The sequence below is a fragment of the Callithrix jacchus genome, chromosome 20 (assembly GCF_049354715.1).
Source record: "Callithrix jacchus isolate 240 chromosome 20, calJac240_pri, whole genome shotgun sequence".
Taxonomy (NCBI): Eukaryota; Metazoa; Chordata; class Mammalia; order Primates; family Cebidae; genus Callithrix; species Callithrix jacchus.
The window spans coordinates 42543645-42565917 of record NC_133521.1 but is presented as its reverse complement, the minus strand read 5'-3'; the positions used below and the strand labels follow the sequence as shown (position 1 = coordinate 42565917).

Sequence of the window (22273 nt, the reverse complement as noted above, 5' to 3'; positions counted from 1 at the left end):
CTGGGTGATAGCGGGAGAGGAGCTGCTTCGGGGGGCCTTCTCTCCATCCCTGCCCTCCGAACGCACCCACGAATGGGGCCCCACAGTGAGGCCCCTGTCCCCAGCCCACAGGGCCCTGCCGTGATGCTCTCATGAATCAGCCCGACAGGGAACAAAACCCAGCAGGCTGCGCTGCTCCGGAAGACTGTTTTCTCTTAAGGAAGGTACAAAGAGCTCAATAAATTGATGCCCTGGGATTTCTTTCCAGCCCGGCCAGGAAATTCCTCCTAATCAGCTGCTTCATTACCCTCCCATTAAATCAGTGGAATTTCCCTTCATTAAGCTTTTCCCAAACAAAGCCTGCACGTGCTAAAAGAGAAGGCATGGACGCTGTCTACTTGGGCTCTTCAGGGCTGCCAATGGCAGAGTCATCGGGCAGAGATCCCAGGAAGAACGGGTATCATCTGGGTACAAGTGACGCTGCGGCGTCTTCAGAGACAGGGCAAGCCCAGGAGGCTGGTGGTAGGAGCATGGGCCGTGTCCTAGGGGCAGGAAGGTTTGCACATCTGGGGGCCCAGGGCTCATTACAGCCTTGATTTCATTTCTTCTTTAAAGAGGATACCTCAAATATGAAATCTTCAACATCACCCTGTTATGAGCTCACGTGTGGGCTCTCAAAATCCGTATGTTAAAGTCCTAACTCTCAAGTGCACTTCAGAATGTATTTGGAGATTTTCAAAGAGGCTGGGCACGGTGGCTCACGCCTGTAATCCCAACTCTTTGGGAGGCCAAGGCAGGCGGATCACCTGAGGTCAGGAGTTTGAGACCAGCCTGGCCAACACAGCAAAACCCCATTTCTACCAAAAATACAAAAATTATCCAGGCATGGTGGCACATGCCAGTAGTCCCAGCTACTTGGGAAGTTAAGCCAGGAGAATCGCTTGAACCCAGGAGGCGGAGGCTGCAGTGAGCAGAGATTACACCGTTGTACTCCAGCCTGGGCAGCAAGAGCAAAACAACAAAACAAGATCAGAGACAATCAAGGTAAAATGAGGCCTTGAGGGTGGGCCCTAATCCAAGACACTTGGGGTTCTTAGAAGGGGAGATTAGGGCCCAGCACACACAGGGAGGACCACCTAAAGACACGGGGAAGAAGACAGCTGTCTGCAAGCCAAGGAGAGAGACACCAACCCTGCCGGCACCTTGACTTCAGACTTCCAGTCTCCAGGGCTATGAGAAGCCAGACTCCTGTTGTCGAAGCCTCCTGCCTGGTCTGTGGTCCTCTCTCATAGCAGCCTGAGCTGCCCATCACTCCCCCAAGCAGGATCTGCCCCCAGACGGATGTGACAACCATCCACACTTTATAGATCAGTGAACAGAGGCTGAGGGCCAGTGTCTTCTTAGCAGCTGTAAAGCTCTAGAGAACCCCAGAACTGGGCGTGGGTCTCTCGGACTCCCAGGCCAGGAGCTGGTCTATAAGAGTGAGTGGCGTGAGATAGGGCATGGACTGGCAGCCCCAACGAGGGTGGGGCCCTTTTTGAAGGACACTCTGGAAAGGCCCCACCCAGAAATTTCACTTCTAGGAACTTTTTTCTTTTTTTTCTTTTTTTGAGATAGCATTTTCTTCTTGTCACCCAGCTGGAGTACAATGGTGTAGTCTCATCTTACTGCAACCTCTGCCTCCCGGGTTCAAGCAATTCTGCCTCAGCCGCCCCCCCGAGTAACTGGGATTACAGGCATGCAGCACCACACCCAGCTAATTTTTCTATTTTTAGTAGAGTCGAGGTTTAACTATGTTGGTCAGGCTGGTCTCGAACTGCCAACCTCAGGCGATCCATCTGCCTTGGCCTCCCAAAGTGCTAGGATTACAGGCATGCCCCATTGAGCCTGACCGCCCTGATCTTATATAATTGTGTGTAACTATATTATGACACAGCTTTATATGGCTGGTATGTAACTATCATTTCATCCCATTTTTTGTGGGAAAAAAATGCACGCGTGTACATACACACACACACACACACACACACACACACACAGAAAAACAGCTGGAAGGACGTGCGCTAAGAAGTCTAACAGTGACTCTCCCAGCTGATGGGTTATGGGTGATTATCTTCAGGCTCATCCAATGTTCCTACAGATTTCAAATTTTCTACAAAAATGTTCATTGGTAACAGGGGAAAAAGTTGTTGGTTTTTTTTTTTACTTAATCCCAAATGTGATAATAGGGAAAAACATGCTTATTTTGAAAAACAAGAAAGAGAAAAAAAGGCTCTTACCTGGGCGTCCTGGTAAGGATTTATGCAAGTCTACCCAAATTTTATTCTAAAGGATAACGACTTTGGGCCTCTTCCCAGGCCCGCCGAGGGAACACTTGCAGCCGGGCTTGGGCTTGGGTGTCAAGGGTTGGAGAACACCGTCCTACCTGTTGGACTGAACTCCGTTCCTGAGCGAGCCCACGTAGGTCTTCTTTTTATCCACGGGCATCACATCCACGTAGCCCCCGCTCTCGTCACTGATGACTCCTGCGTGCACGGCCGTCTTACAGATGCTGGAAGTCTGGAGGCACAGAAGCGCTCTGATCAGTGATGGCGATTCCAGCTCATGGGTCAAGCCGCCTGGGGCTCAGCCATGCAGTGCCTGGTGACGTGGCTGGTGGGGTGTCAACCCCATAACCCCTAGGAAATAATCATCACTACCTAGATTCCTCGGTGGTCTCTCCAGAGAGACTTGGCATTCACTCATTTGTTGAACAAGTATTTTTTAAGCACCTATTATACACCAGGCACTAGATTAGGAATTAGGGAAATTTGGCAGGGAACAAGACAAAGACCTCGGCTTCATGGAGCTGAGTGAGCAAATAAATAAATACACAAATGAGGTAGCGTCCGTTATGAAGGAAACAAAACCCACTCGCAAGGCTAAATGCCTGGGTGGAGGGGCTACCTCAGAGTTCAGCACTGCTCGGGGAAGACTGAATGACAGAAAGGAAACAGCAACCACTGTGGGAATGGCTCTGCACAGAGCATCCCAGGGGAGGGAAGGCCTTATGCAAAGGCCCTGGGGTGGGTGTGCACTCAGTATGTCTGAGAGACAGACAGACAGACAGCCAGGGTGGCTGGAATATAGTGAGTCTGGCAGAGTGTGGTGGGAGGGGTGGGCAGGGGCCTTTCATGCCGTGTACACCGGACACAGGGTGGGGTCTGGACTGTTCTAGGTACCAAGGGAGCAGCTGGGTACCACCCAGAGGCAGGAGGTGCTGCTTTCTGACATCATCGAGGAGTTCAGTTCCTGGCTGATAAAACCTTCAAGTTAAACTTACTTTTCTCTTTTCTTTTTGAGACAGAGTCTCACCCTGTTGCCCACACTGGAGTGCAATGGCATGATCGCAGCTCACTGCAACCTCTGCCTCCTGGGTTCAAGCAATTCTCTTGCCTCAGCCTCCTGAGTAGCTGGAACTACAGGCACGCGCCACCATGCCCAGCTAATTTTTGTATTTTAAGTAGAAGTGGGGTTTCACCATGTTGGCCAGGTTGGTCTTGATCTCTTGACCTCATGATCTGCCTGCCTGGGCTTCCCAAAGTGCTGGGATTACAGGCGTGAGCCACTGCATCTGGCCTAAACTTTCATTAGCATCTTAACCTCTCCAGTAGAAAAATGGTCCTCAGGATGGGTTGTCAGAGAGGAACCAATCCACAATTCTCAAAGTTGAGGGCATCTTTCAGCGGCGGGTGACAGCTGGGGCATGCTAAAGATGCAGATTCCTGGGCCTTGCCCTGGCCTACTGATTCATAGCCTCCCGGCCGCGGGCCACAGAGTCAGATGCACACTCAAGGTTACGAAGGGCAGAGGTGCCTCCCTGACCTGGGCTACGATCTGTCCCTCTGGCCTGTGCTGAAATCCGACACTGGCTTTGGTGGTAGTCTCTACCTCTGCTGCACCCCACAGCCACCTGCGGGATATTTCCACGATGACCATGCCCAGTCCCCAACCCCCTCCCACGCTCAGGGGTGCAGCCTGAGAGTTGGCATCTTAAAATCCTCCCCAGCCGGTCCTCCCATGCAGCCAGGGTGGCAGGTGGTGGGCTGAGTAGATTCCCTTGGCATGAACGGCCTCCTTCACAGTGAGCAGGGCTGGCATGGATTCTGAGTGTATGGAATACCAGGCCCTGTACCAACTACCTTTCGATTATTATCTCACTTAATCCTCAAGCAAGGTGACCGGCTACCCTATTCCCACACAGCCTCGGTGAGGTTCAGTGACTTTCCCAAGGCCACACAGGCAGTGAAGGGATTGTGAGACTCCAGCTGGGGTCCGGCTAAGGGTGAAGTCCTCACTTCTGCGGTCAGCAGAACAATGGTACCCAAAGATGTGCACAGCCTAATCCCCTGACTGGTCACTATGGAACCTTGTATAGCAAAAAAGATTTTGGAGACACAGCTAAGTTAAGGACCTTGAGGTGGGGAGAATAGCCTGGATTATCCTGTGGGCCTCATGTCATCCAAGTGGGGGTCCTTAGAAGAGAGAGCTGGGAGGGTCAGAGACAGAAACATGATAAAGACTCTACCAGCCACTGCTGGGTTTTTTGTTTTTTGAGGGGTGTCTCACTCTGCTGCCCAGGCTGGAGGACAGTGATGCCATAATGGCTGACTGCAGCCTCTACCATCCAGGCTCCAGTGATCCTCCCACCTCAGTCTCTCAAGTAGCTGGGACCACAGTTGTGTGCCACAATACCTTGCTAACTTTTAAAAATTATTTGTAGCCAGGAGCAGTGGCTCATGCCTGTAATCCCAGCACTTTGGGAGGCTGAGGCAGGCAGATCACAGGGTCAGGAGATCAAGACCATCCTGGCTAACATGGTGAAACCCCATCTCTACAAAACATAAAAATTAGCTGGACGTGGTGGTACACACCTGTAGTCCCAGCCACACAAGAAGCTGAGGCAGGAGAATCGCTTGAACCTGGGAGGCGGAGGTTGCAGCAAGCTGAGATTGTGCCCACTGCACTCCTGCCTGGGTGACAGAGTGAGACTCCATCTCAAAAATAAACAAATAAATACAAATTATTTCAAGATCTCGCTGTGCTGCCCACACTGGTCCTGAACTCCTGGGCTCAAGCAATCCTCCCGCCTTGGCCTCTCAAAGCATAAGCCACTGCACCCAGCCCCATCTTTATTTCAAAGATGAAAGAAGAGGCCATGAGCCAAGGAATGCAGGTGGCCTCTAGAAGCGGGAAAAGGCAAGAAAACACATTCTCCTCTGAAGCCTCTAGAAGGAACCAGCCCTGCTTCCACCTTGGTTTTAGCTTGGTGATGCCTACATTGGACTTCTGACCTCCAGAACTGTAAAGATAAAAATGGGTGGATCACAAGGTCAGGAGTTCGAGACCAGCCTAGCCAACATGGTGAAACCCCATCTCTACTAAAAATACAAAACTTAGCAGGGTGTGGTGGTAGATGCCCGTAATCGCAGCTACTGGGGAGGCTAAGGCAGGAGAATCGCTTGAACTTGGGAGGTAGAGGTTACAGTGAGCCAAGATTGTACCACTTCCCTCAAGTCTGGGCAACACGGCCTGACTCTGTCACAAAAAAAAAAAAAATTTAAAAACTAGTCAGATGTGGTGGCACGTGCCTGTAGTTCCAGCTACACGAGCAGCTGAGGCGGGAGGATCACTTGACCCAGGAGGTTGAGGCTGCACTGGGCTGTGCTCACACCACTGCACTCCAGCCTGGGCGACAGAGTACGAGACTTCCTCCGAAAAAAAAAAAAACAACGAGCGGAGCCAACATTCCAACATTAACAGTCATAGGCCTGTTCAGAAAAATAAAAAACAAAAGAAAAAAGTGGAGCCAACACACACATTCGTATCAAAGACCTGAAGAGTGGATTTCCTGCTTTCCAGGATCCGTTTACTGAGTAGCCGATGGCTGCTTCTTAAACACCCTCAACTCACATGTCTTCATCTTCAGTGAATAAACGGAATGGATGAAGGCCGGGTTCCTGAACCCAAAGCGGGGTTTTGGGAATCCGGGAGGCCGTGGAGCTGCAGGCAGAAGGCCACGAACCTGCAGGGCTGGTGTTAGTGCAGGGCCCGGGACACCCCTCAGTCCCCGGCAAACCGGGGTGGCCAGCCTCCCTGTGTGAACAAGGATGCGTGTTCCCCCTTTGGAGGAAAGATCCACAACTGCCCAATTCTCAAAGAGCTTTGTGCCCCCCTAAATACTAAGGAGCAGTCACTCTGCATCCATCTCAAAGAAAAGTGAGGAGACTTCTGAAATGAGGTGACAGCTTTAGAATTCCTCTAAAATCGCCGTGCCTGGGTCGAGTTTGCTAAGTGAACACCGTGGCGCTCACTGCTCTTCCCGGCAGGCGAAGCCTCCATGCTTGGTAAGTTCTCACACATGTGCATGTATCAGAATCTATCCCTGCTTCCACCTGAGGGCTGGAGCAGATTTCTAGGCCCTGGCCTCATCGTTCAGGATCAGTGGGGTTGGGTGGAGCCAGAGAAGCTGCATTTCCAACAACAACAAAAAGATTAAATAAGACCTCCAGGCTTTCTGTCTCCCTGGCCATTTCCCAACGGAGCGCCAGGAGGGACCCATCCCTCCGTGTCGCAAACTCAACGTCTAAAATCCCTGGCCAGGGAGGGACACCCTCCGGGCTGAGAGCAGCCCCAGAGGCGGTGCTTTGCCTCAGTCCCTGGAGGATTTCTGGACACCAGTGACAAAGTGTGCTGTGACAACATCAAGCTGCAGGCCGTGACTATGGAAAGCTCACATGCCACCAGCCTCATTATCAATACACATCCCCCACGCAAACACCTTCCCTCCTCTCCCCTTCCTTCCGCCCACACCTTTCCTCTCACCAGGCTTCGGTAAAAGGGACGAAAAGGGTAAAAGGGTAAAAGGGAAAGCAACCACTTTCTTTTCTGAGGGCCTGTTGCAACAGGAATACCTGGTATTTATTAACAATTGCTGTCTGTGAGGCTGGTAACCAACCTGCATGCGACACTTGCTGACTGTGTGACCTGGGATGACCTACGTGAACCCCAGACCCCTGCCTTTCTCCGTATAAAGCAGGGAACGTCACAGGTCACTTCTGTGCACATCTCTTCTAAGCATTTCACATGCACGGACACAGTAATCCCGATAACTCTACCGGGTAGGTATTATCATGATTAATCCCTTTCAACAGACAGGCACACTGATGGGGAGGGGGCTCATGCCTTGCCCCAAATCACTCAGCTGATAAAGATCAGAGGTGGGACTGCCATGTGGGGCCAGCAAGTTGTCCACTGTCCTATCTGGGGTGATGACAGTGAGGAAGAAGAGTGCCACTGTGGAGATTAAATAAGGGCTGGGCTCACGCCTGTAATCCCAGCACTTTGGGAGGCTGAGGCAGGCACATCACTGGAGGTCAGGAGTTCGAGAGCAACCAAGCCAACATGGAGAAACCTCGTCTCTACCAAAAACACAAAGATTAGCCAAGTGTGGAGGTGGGCACCTGTAATACCAGCTACTCAGGAGGCTGAGGCAGGAGAATCGCTTGACACCGGGAGGTGGAGGTTGCAGTGAGCAAAAATCGTGCCACTGTACTGCAGCCTGGGTGATAGAGCGAGACTCTGTTACAAAAGAAAAAGATTAAATAAGACCCCAGGCTTAACGCACGGTGGCACACAGCACAAGCTCAGTAGATGTCAGTCAAGACAAATGCCACTGCCATGATTGTCACGATGGAAAATTCCCAAGGCATTGTCATCACTAGCCCAGTGGTCCTCAACAGGCAGTCCCAGACCAGCAGATTCTCTGGCTCCACCCAGCCCCAGTGATCCTGAAGGCTGAGGGTGAGGCCTAGAAATGTGCTCCAGACCTCAAGCAGGCTTGGGGGTGGATTCTGATACATGCAGGACTGTGAGAGGCATCCAAGCACTGAGCAGGGCGGGTAGGACACAGACTGAGGTTCAGAGGAGGCAAAAGGTTCCCCAGCTTCCCACAACTGGCATGGCATCGCCAGGGCTGGGCTCTCCCAGCCACACCTCAATGCTCCGTCTGCAGCTCGCCACATGGTGAGGGGTCTGCCAGGAAATGCACTCCTGGTGAGCAGGCGGGAGCCGCGGGCATGAACAGGCCGTTAGAAGGTCTGAAGACAACGCCCCCAAATTCAGTCTCTTAACTAAACAGACATTTTCCAAAAGCCATCATCATTTCCCAGAATACAGAGTGACCTAGAAACCAGGGCCAGAAAAGAACCTCTCACACGGAGGTGGCTGTCTTTCCCTCCTTTTCTCCTTCCCTCTTCTCTCCTTCATTCTTTCTTCCTTTTCTTTTTTTTTTTAGAAGAGCTGTTTAAGTGCTGCCTACCGCAGTATCTCCATTTATTGATTCCTCCAGCAAACAGTGATTACGTGTCAAGCCCTGTCATGAGCACTGGGGTCCCAAAAGCTCAAAATCCTAGAGAAACTTGTTAATGAAGACTGCATGTACCGTTTTACCTGCATGCCAGTTCCTGTCAGTGCAATATGAATGCTTTTTTTTTGTTTTTTCAGTAGAGACAGGGTTTCACCATGTTGGTCCCGTGATCTGCCCACCTCGGCCTCCCAAAGTGCTGGGACTACAGGTGTGAGCCCCCGCGCCCAGCCCATAAATGGTATCTTTTGTGTCACGTGTAACATTACTTCGTCTCATTTGGTGTTTAAATTCCACTTTTTCAGAGAGTAATATTTCCACTCTTGCTTCTCATGTGTGTGTATTTGGCTGGGATAGCTTTGCCCAGCTCTTCATTTTTAAATCATTTGAAAACCTCACCCTCTGTCTCTTAATGGTAGAATTTGGTTCAAACATTTGGGGTAATAATCGACGTGTATTATTTTACTCCCTCATACAATTTTTAACTCTTAGAACTTAATTTTAGCCGAATCACTTTCAAGAAGAAAAAGAGACCCATTTAAAGAGGAAAGAAAAAAGATGAGGGGAAGAGCTTAGTCATGAAGCCGGCTCTGACCTTACCGAGCCCAGTGACCTCAGATTTACGGGAATCTGGAACAAATGAAGGCAGGCGGAGGCAAAGGTGGTGGTGGGGTGGAGGGCTGGGGGACAGCTGTAAAGCCCTAGCCGTGTGTGCTGGCTCACTCCTACCTACAATCCCAGCACTTTGGGAGAGCCCAAGGCAAGAGACTCGCTCCAGCCCAGGAGCTCAAAATCAGCCTGGCCAATGTAGTAAGACCCTGTCTCTGTTCAGAAAAAAAAAAAAAAAAAAACATTAGCTGGAGATGAATAATGCTGCCCTAATCATGAAATTTTAAATCTAGAAGATTCCCTGGATGTCATACCAGTTCTGGGTCATTCCACCACAAGGAAACAGCTTGGCAAGATCACACAGCCTGCTGGCAGGAGAACTGGGACCACAATCACCTCATCTGGGTCACCGTGTCCCCAAAGCCCGGACAACCAGAGGGAACAGACTATGCCCTGCAGGATTCACCTACGCAAAACCAGGCTAACGCTCCCTGGTTAAAATTCGGAGGGAAAAATGGAGGAGGAGCTTCGGATAACAAGAGTGGTTACTAACTAGTAGTAGATTAGGGTAGCCTGTATTATTTTCTTTGTGCTTTTAGCTAAGTGTGTGCAAAACTGAGAAGAAATACTGTGAGCGGGCATTTCTTTAAGTGCCTCCGCAGAGCTGGGCAGACGTCTCAATCGTCGGAAAAACGAAGTATCTGAAGCATGGGAATCTTCACACTATTAAAACGCTTAAGGCCAGGCACACCTGAAGCAGGTGGAAGAGCTACTGTCTCTAGAAATGGGGAAATGGGGGCAATGTCTGCAGAAACGAGTGGTCTAAACTTAGATAAGACGTTGGCAGGGTGCGCTGGCTCACACCTGGAATCCCAGCACTTTGGGAGGCAGAGGTGGACAGATCATCTGAGGCTGGGAGTTCCAGACCAGCCTGGCCAATGTGGTGAAGCCCTGTCTCTTCTAAAAATACAAAAATTAGCCAGGTGTGGCGCTGAGCTCTGTAATCCCTGCTACTCAGGAGGGTGAGGTGTGAGAATCATTTGAACTCAGGAGGTGAAGGTTGCGGTGAGCCAAGATCAGTCCGCTGCACTCCAGCCTGGGCAACAGAGTGAGACGCCATCTCGAAATAAATAAATAAATAAACTTAGCTAGGAGGCACTGGAATAAAGTCTCGAGGGTGCAGCCCTCGGCTTGCCTGCTGAGGTCTTAACAGGCTTTGAGGGCAGTCGTTGAAAACGCATCCTACTCACATCTGCATAGATGTTGGTTCCAAACACCGGAGCCCAGTGGGACGGTTGGTCTCTGCAGTGCGCCGGACAATGGACTCTGGAAAACAGGAAACATTTATGTGACGGGTCTGAGCACAGAAAACCAAACTTCTTAAGCTGGCTCTCTTCATTTGAATTCCAAGATTTAAGCATTTAGATGAAAGGAAACTGCCATACAGTTTTCCTCTTTAAGAAAAAAAAAAATTACTTTTCAGCTGAGGTAAAAATATTAATATTTTTGCTTCTATTAAACAGTACAGGGCCAGGCGTGGTGGCTCACGCCCGTAATCCCAGCACTTTGGGAGGCCGAGGCGGGTGGATCACGAGGTCAAGAGATCGAGACCATACTGGTCAACATGGTGAAACCCCATCTCTACTAAAAATACAAAAAATTAGCTGGGCATGGTGGCGCATGCCTGTAATCCCAGCTACTCAGGAGGCTGAGGCAGGAGAATTGCCTGAACCCAGGGGGCGGAGGTGGCGGTGAGCCGAGATCGCGCCATTGCACTCCAGCCTGGGTAACAAGAGTGTAACTCCGTCTCAAAAAAAAAAAACACAAAAAAACAAAAACAGTACAGATAGCACTTTTAAAAACATACATACATATGCCAGGCGCGGTGGCTGACAGCTGTAATCCCAGCACTTTGAGAGGCTGAGGTGGGTGGACCACAGTTCAGGAGTTCAAGACCAGCCTGGCCAATACAGTGAAACCCCATCTCTACTAAAAATACAAAAAAATTAGCTGGGCATGGTGGCGGGAGCCTGTAATCCCAGCTACTTGGGAGGCTGAGGCAGGATTGAATCGCTTGAACCTGGGAGGCGGAGGTTTCAGTGAGCTGAGTGCACTCCAGTCTAGCGACAGAGCAAGACTGTGTCTCTAAAAATAAACACACATACACAAAAGACATGCACAAACCAAAGGTAAAGGGAATAAAATCTCAGAGAGGAGAGTGTGGAACTGTGAGGCCGCCCCTCCCACGCTTGGGTGTTGGCCAGTTCATGCTGTGGGTACATTGTGGAGATTAGTATCGAGAGACTTTTTCTGAGGCCGCTTCCCTGTGTGGAGGAGGAAAGGGTGGAGGGCCCTCACCTCTCTGAGTCACAGAATATTCCAAAGAAGGGACACTGATAACCTGGGGCAGAGGGGTTAGATCACGATGTGTCAGTCACCACAGCCCTACAGATGCCCCAGGGAATAAGGAAAGTGCCTCTAACTGGAAATGGGTGACCCCTGGGCGGTATGACAAACTCAAACCAGGAAAGAGCAGGGCCTTTGTGTAAGGAAAGGTCTTCTGTGTTTCTCAGAAACAGCCCACGTGGGCTGGAGCCCAGGGACCAAGAAACCAAAATGGCAGCCGAAGGCCATCTGGCCCCAGACGGGCAGGATGCGGGGAGGGAAGGAAGCCAGGCAAAGGGGCAGAGAAGTTCAAACAGTTCTGAGGGGCGGGGAGGCAGGGAAATGAGTAGGTAGAAAGAAAGGGTGTATGTGTGGATTGAAGGGGGAAAAAAAAAAAAAAAGGCCAGGCGTGGTGGCTCATGCCTGTGATCCCAGCACTTTGGGAGGCTGAGGCGGGTGGATCACCTGAGGTCGGGAGTGCAAGACCAGCCTGACCAACATGGAGAAATCCTGTCCCTACTAAAAATGCAAAATCAGCCAGGCGTGGTGGCACATGCCTGTAATCCCAGCTACTCCGGAGGCTAAAGCTGGAGAATTGCCTGAACCTGGGAGGCAGAGGTTGCTGTGAGACGAGATCGCGCCATTGCACTCCAGCCTGGGCGACAAGAGCAAAACTCTGTCTCAAAAAAAAAAAAAAGAACTGGGGAGAGTCTAAGAACATTCTCTCCTACTTCTTTTGGAATGTTGAACGCAGGTCAGAAATGAACTTTTTAGATACTGTACTCTGTCATGTTTTTCTGTTTGTATTTTCTGAAATTCTTTCCGTCTTCTTCTAATATTTAGGGAAAATCTATTAAGCCTAAGTGGGATGGTGGCCGAGGGAAAGGAGTCTGGACCCCTCCCCAACTGGTCACCCTCCCGGGGCCTTTCCCTGCTCCAACCTTGGTGTCACCACCTATTGTCCCTTACAGAACTCACAGGCCTCCAGCCCAGGACAAGGGCTCACGAGGCCTCGCCACTCAGCCTCCAGGGCAGCTGTCTTCATCCCCACAGCATTTCCACCCAGGGTCCTGGGACCTCACTATATTTCTCATTCTGCAATGGAGCTAAGTCAGAAAGCGTACTCTGTCTGAAGCACAGCTGAGGATCACAGATGTATCATAGAATCTGAACCCTGGGGAGCATCTATAGAGTGGGTACGCCCCCAAGACCTGTGACATTTTCCATCCGAGAAATCCTCGGCTGATCCAAATAAGAGGGAGTTTCCTGTGTTCTCTTTCCAAGAGGATCTGCCAGGAACGTTAGTGGCACGTGCTGCCAGCACACCCCTTATTTTATGCTGGGAGGCACCGCCCCCCAAGGATCAGTCATTTGGGGTCAGCTGCCTGTAGAACCTACTCCTGGGACAAACCCATTGTCATGTGTCCACAGAATGGAATGCTGCGTGATGATATGAAAGAAAACACCACTGGCACGCTTCCCAGCAGGCTGAGTCTCAAACATATAACGCAGAGCGAGAGAAGCCAGACCCCCAAGGCCACACGCTGCCACGGCGCCATAATCTTGCAGAAAAAAAACAAAATCAGAGCAACAGAAAGAAGCGCCCTGGTGGCAGGGGTGTGGCTGGGAGGTGGAGGGAGAGGGACTGACCACCAGGACAGTGATGATATGGGGTGGCGACAATGTCCTGCACTCGGATGGGTGGCGGCTGTGCAAATGTATACCTTCACCAAAACACATCCTGTACTTCTAATGGGTAGATCATATTGTGTACCTCAATAAAACCAGTTATTTTATTTATTTATTTATGTTGGGACAGAGTTTCACCCTTGTCACTCAGGCTGGAGTGCAGTGGCATGATATCACCTCTCTGCAACCTCTGCCTCCCGGGTTCAAGCGATTCTGCCTCAGCCTCTTGAGTAACTGACATTATAGGCACCTGCCACCACGCCTGGCTAGTTTTTGTATTTTTGGTAGAAATGGGGTTTCAACATGTTGGCCAGGCTGGTCTTTAACTCCTGACCTCAGGTGATCCACGGCCTTGGCCTCCCAAAGTGCTGAGATCACAGGCAGGTGAGAGCGACCCCGCCGCCCCTGTGGCCAAAGCTGATTGTTTTAAAGCTCCCGTTGTTTGTTGTTTTTTTGTTTTTCTGAGACAGGGTCTTGCTCTGTCACCCAAACTGGAGTGCAATACTATGTTCTCCACTCAGTGTAACTGTGCCTCCCAGGTTCAAGCCATTCTGGTACCTCAGCCTCCTGAGTAGCTGGGACTACAGGTGCACGCCACCGCACCTGGCTAATTTTTTGTATTTTTAGTAGGGATGGAGTTTCACCATGTTGGCCAGGCCCGTCATGGACTCCTGGCCCCAGGTGATCCACCCGCCCTGGCCTCCCAAAGTGCTGGGATTATACATATGAGCCACATCACCCAGCCTAAAAAGCTACTTCTAACACCTCCATAGAAAAGATGACAGATCAGGCCCGCCTTACCTTGGGCAGTGGGTCGCTGGCTTTTCAAACGGGCACAGCTGAGCGACAGTGGTGAAGCAATCCAAATCCTGCACTGTGAACAGGAGCAAGGGAGAAAGTGTCAGGTCCCGGCATGCCTGGGCCTCAGGCTACCAGGCTGTGAAATGGGCTACTACACTACCAGGGCCTGTGGGTTCCCTGAGCCCTTGAACAGAACTGGGACTAGGACCCAGTGGGCTCCTTATACCCCATGTAGGGTGCTCGAGAGATGAAACAAAACCCAGGGCCTGCGTGTGTCTGTGGGTTGAGGGCATTGTCACCCCCAGTCATTTCTCTGTCAGGCTGATGGTGCTTTTCATCTGAATGGTGACTGTCTTATTTGGAAGCTTGTCGTGACTTGATTATCTTTGTTTCTTACAACAGGTATTATTCTGAGTATGTAGATGAGGAAAATGAAGCTCAGAGAGCTCGGAATGGTCTCCCGAGGCCTCCCAGGACTGAAGTGGGAGCCCAGGTTTCCCGTGCCCGCTCTAGAGCTCTTTCGGACCTGCTACTGCTAACCATGTCACATCCATCCCTGCCAAGGGGCGAGGAGCTTTTGTCTTCAAGGTCATTAGTTGTGTTTAAATGGAAGAAGTAAGGAAACAGCTCTAACACTGGCCACCTGTGATCTCTGACAGCCTGTCTTTATTTAGTCCAGGGCTAGGTAACCTTTTCCTTTTTCTTTGTTTTTTTTTTTTTTTTTGAGATGGAGTTTTGCTCTTTTTGCCCAGGCTGGAGTGCAATGGCATGATCTCAGCTCACTACAACCTCCACCCCACCGGGTTCAAGTGATTCTCTTGCCTCAGCCTCCTGAGTAGCTGGGATTACAGGTGCCTGCCACTATGCCCAGCTAATTTTTGTATTTTCAGTAGAGACGGGTTTCACCATGTTGGCCAGGCTGGCCTTGAACTCCAGACCTCAGGTGATCCACCCACCTCCGCCTCCCACAGTGCTAGGATTACAGGTGGGAGCCACTGCACCTGGCCTGTTTTTTTTTTTTTTGAGCCGTTGTCTCACTATGTGGCCCAGGCTGGAGTGCAATGGCAAGATCTCAGCTCACTGCAACCTCCACCTCCCGGGTTCAAGTGATTCTCCTGCCTCAGCCTCCTGAATAGCTGGGACTACAGGCGCCCAGTACCACGGCTGGCTAATTTTTGTATTTTTAGTAGAGGTGGGGTTTCACCGTGTTGGCCAGGCTGGTCTGGAACTCCTGACCTCAGGTGATCCAAACTCCTCTCAAAGTGCTGGGATTATAGGCATGAGCCACCATGCGTGGCCAGGTAAATTTTTTCTTAAAGGACTAGAGAGTAAACATACTTGCTTTTGTGCTCCTATGGTAAATGTCAAGATTCATCAGCCCTGGGGTTGTGAGAGAGAGGAGCTATAGATGGTGTGTAAATGAATGGGCATAGCTGTGTTCCAATAAAACTTTATTTACAAAACCAGGCAGCAGGCAGGATTAACTCGAGTCACCCTCCACTGTACCCTGCTGGTCCAGTCTATCACTCGAACAGGCCATGGTTCTATACAGCTGTCTGACAAAGGGCATTGGTTTACTACAACAGGGAACTTCCATTCAATGGGGAGATCGTTCAGATTAAGTTTGGAAAACGTTTAAAGCAAAGGTGTCCAGGCCAGGTGCGGTGACTCATGCCTGTAATCCCAGCACTTTGGGAGGCTGAGGCAGGCGGATCACCTGAGGTCAGGAATTCAAGACCAGCCTGGCCAACGTGGCAAAACCCCATCTCTACTAAAAAAAAAAAAAAAAGTATAAAAATTAGCTGGATATAGTGGCAGGCACCTGTAATCCCAGCTACTCAGGAGGCTGAGGCAGGAGAATTATTTGAACCCACAAGGAGGAGGTTTCAATGAGCCAAGATCATTGCATGAGCCACTGCACTCTAGCCTGGGTGACAGAGTGAGACGCTGTATTAAAAAAAAAAGAAAAACTAGGTGGGGCACAGTGGCTCATACCTGTAATCCCAGCAGTTTGGGAGGTCAAGGTGGGCAGATCATGAGGTCAGAAGTTCAAGACCAGCCTGGCCAACATGGAGAGACCTCATCTCTACTAAAAATACAAAAACTAGCTGGACACGGTGGCATGTTCCTGTAATCCCTGCTACTCGGGAGGCTGAGGCAGGAGGATCGCCTGAACTGGGACCCAGGAGGTGGAGGTTGCAGTGAGCCCAGATTGCTCCATGCACTTCAGCCTGGGCTACAGAGCAAAACTCTGTCTCAAAAAAAAAAAAAAAAAAAAAAAATGCAAGGGTGTCCAGTCTTTTGGCTTCCCTGGGCCACTCTGGAAAAAGAATTATCTTGGGCTACTGCACATAAAATACACTAACACTAAAGAGAATAAGCTACAAAAAAAAAAAAAAGGTCCATGTGTAAATCTCATGTTTACAAATTTGTGTTGGGTCGCATTCAATGGGCCCCAAGCAGCCCATAAACCGTGGGTTGGACAAACTTGATTTAAAGGCACAAAAATGTATTTCGGACACATACATACATGTTTTGAAACAGGGTCTTGCTGTGTCCCCCAGGCTGGAGTGTGATGCCACGATCGTGACTCACGGCAGCTTTCCCCTCCCAGGCTCCAGCAACCCTCCCATCTCAGACTCCGCACTAGCTGAGATACAGGCCTCTGCAATCCTGCCCAGCTAATTTTGTGTATTTTTTTTGTAGAGACAGGGACTTGTGTTGCCAGGGCTGGTTTCAAACTCCCAGGCTCAAGCCATCCTCCTGCCTCAGCCTCCCAAAGTGCTGAGATTACAGATGTGAACTACTGCATCAGTCAGACATGTAATTATTTAAGAAAAAAATCAGGTTACCAAAGTATATGTAATTCTATTTCAAGTTTTAAAAGTCATCAATGTATATATGACCATGTACATACTTTTAATTCATAGAGAAAACAAACTGAAATATTCGCCAAAGTGTTGACTGCTGGAATTCAGGTTATCATTACAAACGGATGTTCCACTCCATGTTTAAATTATCTGGAACAAATTAGGCATTCTTTTTGCAAGAATAAGAAAAGCTATTTTAATAAAGATATCTAGCTAGAACTTCTGCATCGAGGGCAAATGGTGAGAGTTGTTTTCCCCAAGGAAAGGCATGGTTTGCAGGTAGAGCTCTGGGGAGGAAGCTGGAGTGGCTCCTGAATCCCTGCTTGCCCGAGATTATTCCAGTCAAAGGTACAGTGTGGGCAGCTATAATCCATCCCCCTACTTCTGGTTGGAGTGTGTCCCCCCATCGTGCATCCCACCTTCCAAATGAACATACACTGAGCAATGTAAAAAGCTGGGCCAGAATGGCAAGTCAGTGCCACGCGATTCCCTATCCCTCCCTTTCTTGCCCATGGCAGACATTACTAATCTATCAAGCTCTGTTTTCTGCTGAGCCCAGATGGAGGCCTCAGAATCCTTAACACAACACCCCAGGTAGCCATTACCCATTGACAGAAAGTGGCACTCCCAGTGAAACCTCTCAGACACTCTAGCCCTAGCCGTCAGTACGTCTGTGGCATTCAGCTGGCAGCCTCAGCCCTGTGTTTCTGGCTCAGTGATCTTGGGCCAATTTCCAGTCCAGATATTCTTAGAAGCTGGTTCAAGAAATGACCTCTTGAAAAACCCTTGACAATGATGAGAACAGCATTCACGGGCATGACACACATTAAATCAGTGATTAAAGGAAGTGAAATTTCCAGGAAAATCTGAGATAACCCAGGTATGACGGTCACAAAAGAGACTGGCCAGCAGCTTACCTTTAACTTTTGACACCATGAATGAGCCAGAAGATTTGTATTTGCTGTTTAAAAAGAAAAAGCCATTTAGGTAAATGCAAACAGAATTGCTTCTAAAGTGAACACTTGCTCCTGCGCCCATCTTATTTGCAGTCTCGACTGGACACTTTTCTATTTGTTTCCTGTCAGCCTGAGGGCTGTTAGAATGTTCTAGAGCACGGCATCTTAACTTCTGCACCAAGGATGCTTCTGGTAGCCTGGTGAGGCCTATAGACCCTTCTAAGAAGAATGAGTTTTTCAAATGTTTAAGATAAATTTAATCTAAGCACAGCTGCAAGATAGAGGAATTTTAAAAAGATAAATTTAAAACATTACAAAGGAAGTTAGTTATTTTTAATATTATGATCAAATCATAAAAACACATTTGCAGCGGAGCTGTGGGTTTTCTTTTTTCTTTTTTTTTTTGAGATGGAGTCTTACCCTGTCCCCCAGGCTGGAGTGCAGTGGCACTATCTTGACTCACTGCAACCTCTGCCTCAGGCTTAAGCCATTCTCTTGTCTCAGCCTCTTGAGAGTAGCTGGGATTATAGGCGCCTACAACCACGCCCAGCTAATTTTTGTATTTTTAGTCAAGATGGGGTTTTACCACATTGGTCAGGCTGGTCTTGAACTCCTGACCTTAGGTAATCCACCCGCCTCAACCTCCCTAAGTGCTGGGATTACAGGCGTGAGCCACCGTACCCAGCCTGCTTGATACTTTTCGGTTTCCACAACACTGTCATAAACAGGAAAACTTTCACGGAACCCTGATCACAGAACAGTTACCTGAGGGAATGCACACCGTTTCTCTCAGACTTCACGAAAAAGGGGACCTTCCCGTTCCTGGTGATGTCCACTAGGCCTCCCTTGTTGTCCAAGACTCCGTAGTGGATGGCGGCGCGGCATATGCTGGACGACTGGAGGGAGGGGAGGGCAACATCAAAGATAGATTCTCAATTAACGTTTGTCAGCAGTTTTCATCAGAAATACCCAAACGTTTGTCCTCAACTCACTAAAAGCCCAAAGGACGGGCTGAAGTTCACCCCGCTCCTGCTTCTCGCCCCTGTCCATACAGCACATTTGCTTCTGGGCTTGCTTACCTTACAGACTCATCCGAGCTGATTCAAACTAAGAACAGTGACAAACAAAGCCCTTTCTCCACACTCAGTCCAGCGTGGGAACGCTCCATCTAAGACAGAGACCGGCCTGCAGGAGGATCAGTCCCCGAGAGTGGCTTTGCCCGTTTGTCAGCCCTTAAATATACACCTGTACCAGTTCTAGAAACGCCAGGTTTGACTAAGGAGTGGAAAGAAAATCTTTTCCTACTAAAGTCAACCACCTGCTTTAAACATGTGTGATGGGATTCCACACTAGCCACGTAGAGAGGGGCTGGGCACTCACGCTCTCATAGAACAGAGTTCCAAAGATCTTGGCCTTGTGGTTCAGGCAGCCTGCCGGGCACTGGTACCTGGGGAGGAAGAAACCAAGTGGTGCTGAGAGAGAAGCAGGTGGACCAGATCTCACCGTGACTCATCACGCTTTTCACCGCCAGCTCTGTCACTAAATAGAGAAAAGCTTCGCTCTTGCGGATTGCATTGTTTTTGGACAAGTCACGATTTACCCAGGTGCAGCGTGAAGCTCATATTTGCACAGTCACAACGCGGTCATCCGTCTGCCTTGCTTCCAGATCCTCCCCAGGATTCCAAAGCCTGCGGATGCTCACGTCCCTTATGCAGTGTCCCAGTGTTTGTGTATAACCTTGCGTCGTTCCCGTACGCTTTAAAGCATCTCTCGATGATTTACAATAACTACCACAAGGTAAGTGCTGTGTAGGGGCTTGTTACACCACATCGCTTCCAAACTCTGTACCATTCTTATTATTGTACTGCAATACCATATACCTTTTAAAAAAATATATTTTTGATCTGCAGGCAGTTGAATCTGAGGTTGGCTGAATCGGAGGCTGGTTGAATCCATAGAAACAGAAGATCAACCATATATTTTTTCATTAAAAAAAAACAAACAAGGGCAGGCATGGGGGCTTCATGCCTATAATCTCAGCACTTTTGGAGGCCAAGGCAGGCAGATCACCTGAGGTCAGGAGTTCAAGACCAGCCTGGCCAACACAGTAAAACCCCGTCTCTACTAAAAATACAAAAATCAGCTGGATGTGGTGGCAGGCGCCTATGGTTCCAGCTACTCAGAAGGCTGAGGCAGGAAAATCACTTGAACCCAGGAGGCAGAGGTTGTAGTGAGCCAAGATCATGCCACTGCACTCTGGCCTGGGCGACAGAGCAAGACTCTGTCTCAAAAAAAAAAAAAAAAACCAAAACAGCGCCTCACTCCATCACCCAGGCTGGAGTGTATGGCACCATCATAGCTCACTGGAGCCTCAACTTCCTTGGCTCAGGTAATCCTCCCACCTCAGTATCCCAAGTAGCTGGAACTACAGGTGTGCCAACCATACCCAGCTAATTTTGGGAGTTTTGCCATGTTTCCCAGGCTAGTTTCGACCTCCTGGGCTCAAGCGATCCACCCACCTTGGCATCGCAAAATGCTGGGGTTACAGGCACAAGCCACCATGCCTGGCCTGCGAGGACTTTTTAATAGGGTAAAACTCAACGATGGTGGTGGTGTTCGTGGAAGTACAAATCACTCTGATGCTTAAGAAAACCTTTAAGAAAGGCTTGACCATTCATATCCATTAGCTCTTCGGTTTCCCTTGTAAATACATATTCCAAGCAAACAGTCAGAAAGCCAGACCTGCAAGGATATTCCCAACTACTTATTTATTTATTTTTTTTAATTTTTGAGACAGGTTCTCGCTCTGTCACCCAGGCTGGAGTGCAGCGGCGCGATCTCAGCTCACTGCAGCCTCCACCTCCTGGGTTCAAGCGATTCTTGTGCCTCACCCTCCTCAGTAGCTGGGAATATAGGTGTGCGCCACCACACCTGGCTAATTTTTGTATTTTTAGTAGAGAAAGCGTTTCACCATGTTGGCCAGGCTGGCCTCAAACTCCTGGCCTCAAGTGATCCACCCACCCCAGTTCTGTCAAAGTGCTGGGATTGCAGGTGTGAGCTACCACACCTGGCCACAACTGTTTCTAATGGTGAAAAGCTGGAAGTTAGCCAGCAGGTAGCAAAGCAATGGCTAAACATGTTCATGTGCATCTGTGTGGCAGAGCATCATGCAGCCACTAAGCATGAAGTATGTGAGGCATATTTAGTGACTCTGGAAAATACTAAGCTAAAATACATAAGAGGCTGGGCGTGGTGGCTCATGCTGTAATCCCAGCACTTTGGGAGGCCAAGACAGGTGGATCACCTGAGGTCAGGAGTTTGAGACCAGCCTGGCCAACATGGTGAAACCCCATCTCTACCAAAAATACAAAAAATGGGCCAGCCGTGGTGGCACGTGCCTGTAGTCCCAGCTACTTGGGAGGCTCAGGTGAGAGAATCACTTGAACCCAGGAGGCAGAGGTTGCAGTGAGCCAAGAGGGCGCCACTGCACTCCAGCCTTGGAGACAAAGCAAGACTCCAACTTAAAAAAAAAAAAAGACCAGAAAATACATAAACAGCATTAGCCTCATCCGTGCACAGAAAAAAGGACTGGAAGGAAACACATCCAATTGCTACTGGTATTGATGAGATTCCGGGACACATTTTTTTCTTTCTACTTTTTTGTTGTTGTTATTTGCATTCCTGAATCAGTATTAATGAGCATGGATCCCGCTTCAAGTCAGAAATAAAAGAGCCCACTGACTATTATTTTTGTAAAAGCACCATGTACAGAAAAGAGGCATGGCAGACTGTGGGGCAGCTTCTACAGCAGGACTAGGCGTGGTCCTACAGTTGCAGATTGGGGCTAACATTTCTTGACCGGAGGCCTCTAACAGCCTTCTCCCTGCACGGGGGTGCCCCACCCACCCCAGCTCTGGAACTGCCTTGACATTGTCTGACAAGGAACGTTCTCCAACACCTGTTCACTTTTTTAACTCGGTACTACTCAGGTGTGACGGTCTCAAGATGTGCTGAGCGTTCAGAAAGACGCATCACCACAAAAGCACAACTCCAGCTCCTCAGCAGCCCCGGATACGGCAGTGCACACGGTGGATGCCCCTGCCAGGCGATGCCTGCTTCCTCCCAATTCACCCGGCACAGAGACACGCCAATGGCACCCTAACCCTGATCTGGAGGTTCTAGGCACGATTACTCCACTGCTGACTGTTGATCCGTCAGGCTCCTCTCACCACAGTAACACGTGTGAGCGCACTGAGCTGCCTCATCCCGGCTGCTCCAGTCCATCTCATCAGCGTCCTGCTGACACCTAGGTAAGGTGTTCTCCTGGCAAGCAAATCCCAAATCCTTGTGATGTAAAACCGCAGATTCCACCTTCTCTTTTTAACGTGGGCTTTAAATGACTCAATTCAGCTTTCAGCAAACTGAATGAATTTGTAGGAACACAAGCAAGGCCCCCTCCCCCAATGGCACGGTTTTCCCACCTCCACCCTGAGGGTGTGCGAGTGGCGGCTGCACCTGTGGGCTGTTCGCTACCAGGGAGAGCAGCCTGCAGTCACACAGCTAAAACCAAACTCGTTCTT

General features: G+C 49.6%; 1 protein-coding gene across 2 annotated transcripts in view; it reads right to left on the bottom strand.

The window, feature by feature from the left end:
- Positions 1-22273, bottom strand: part of CRISPLD2 (cysteine rich secretory protein LCCL domain containing 2) — a 124582-nt gene that overhangs the window by 51765 nt on the left and 50544 nt on the right. For both annotated transcript variants that reach the window (XR_013530240.1, XM_035281684.3), the window contains exons 9-14: positions 19074-19140; positions 18459-18589; positions 17655-17698; positions 13868-13940; positions 10243-10318; positions 2405-2538 (exon numbers count right to left, since the gene is read on the bottom strand). Coding sequence is in view for 1 of the 2 variants with exons in the window: in XM_035281684.3 (XP_035137575.3) it covers positions 2405-2538; positions 10243-10318; positions 13868-13940; positions 17655-17698; positions 18459-18589; positions 19074-19140 (525 nt within the window). In the remaining variant the exon portion in view is untranslated. The remainder of the gene's footprint in view (positions 1-2404; positions 2539-10242; positions 10319-13867; positions 13941-17654; positions 17699-18458; positions 18590-19073; positions 19141-22273) is intronic.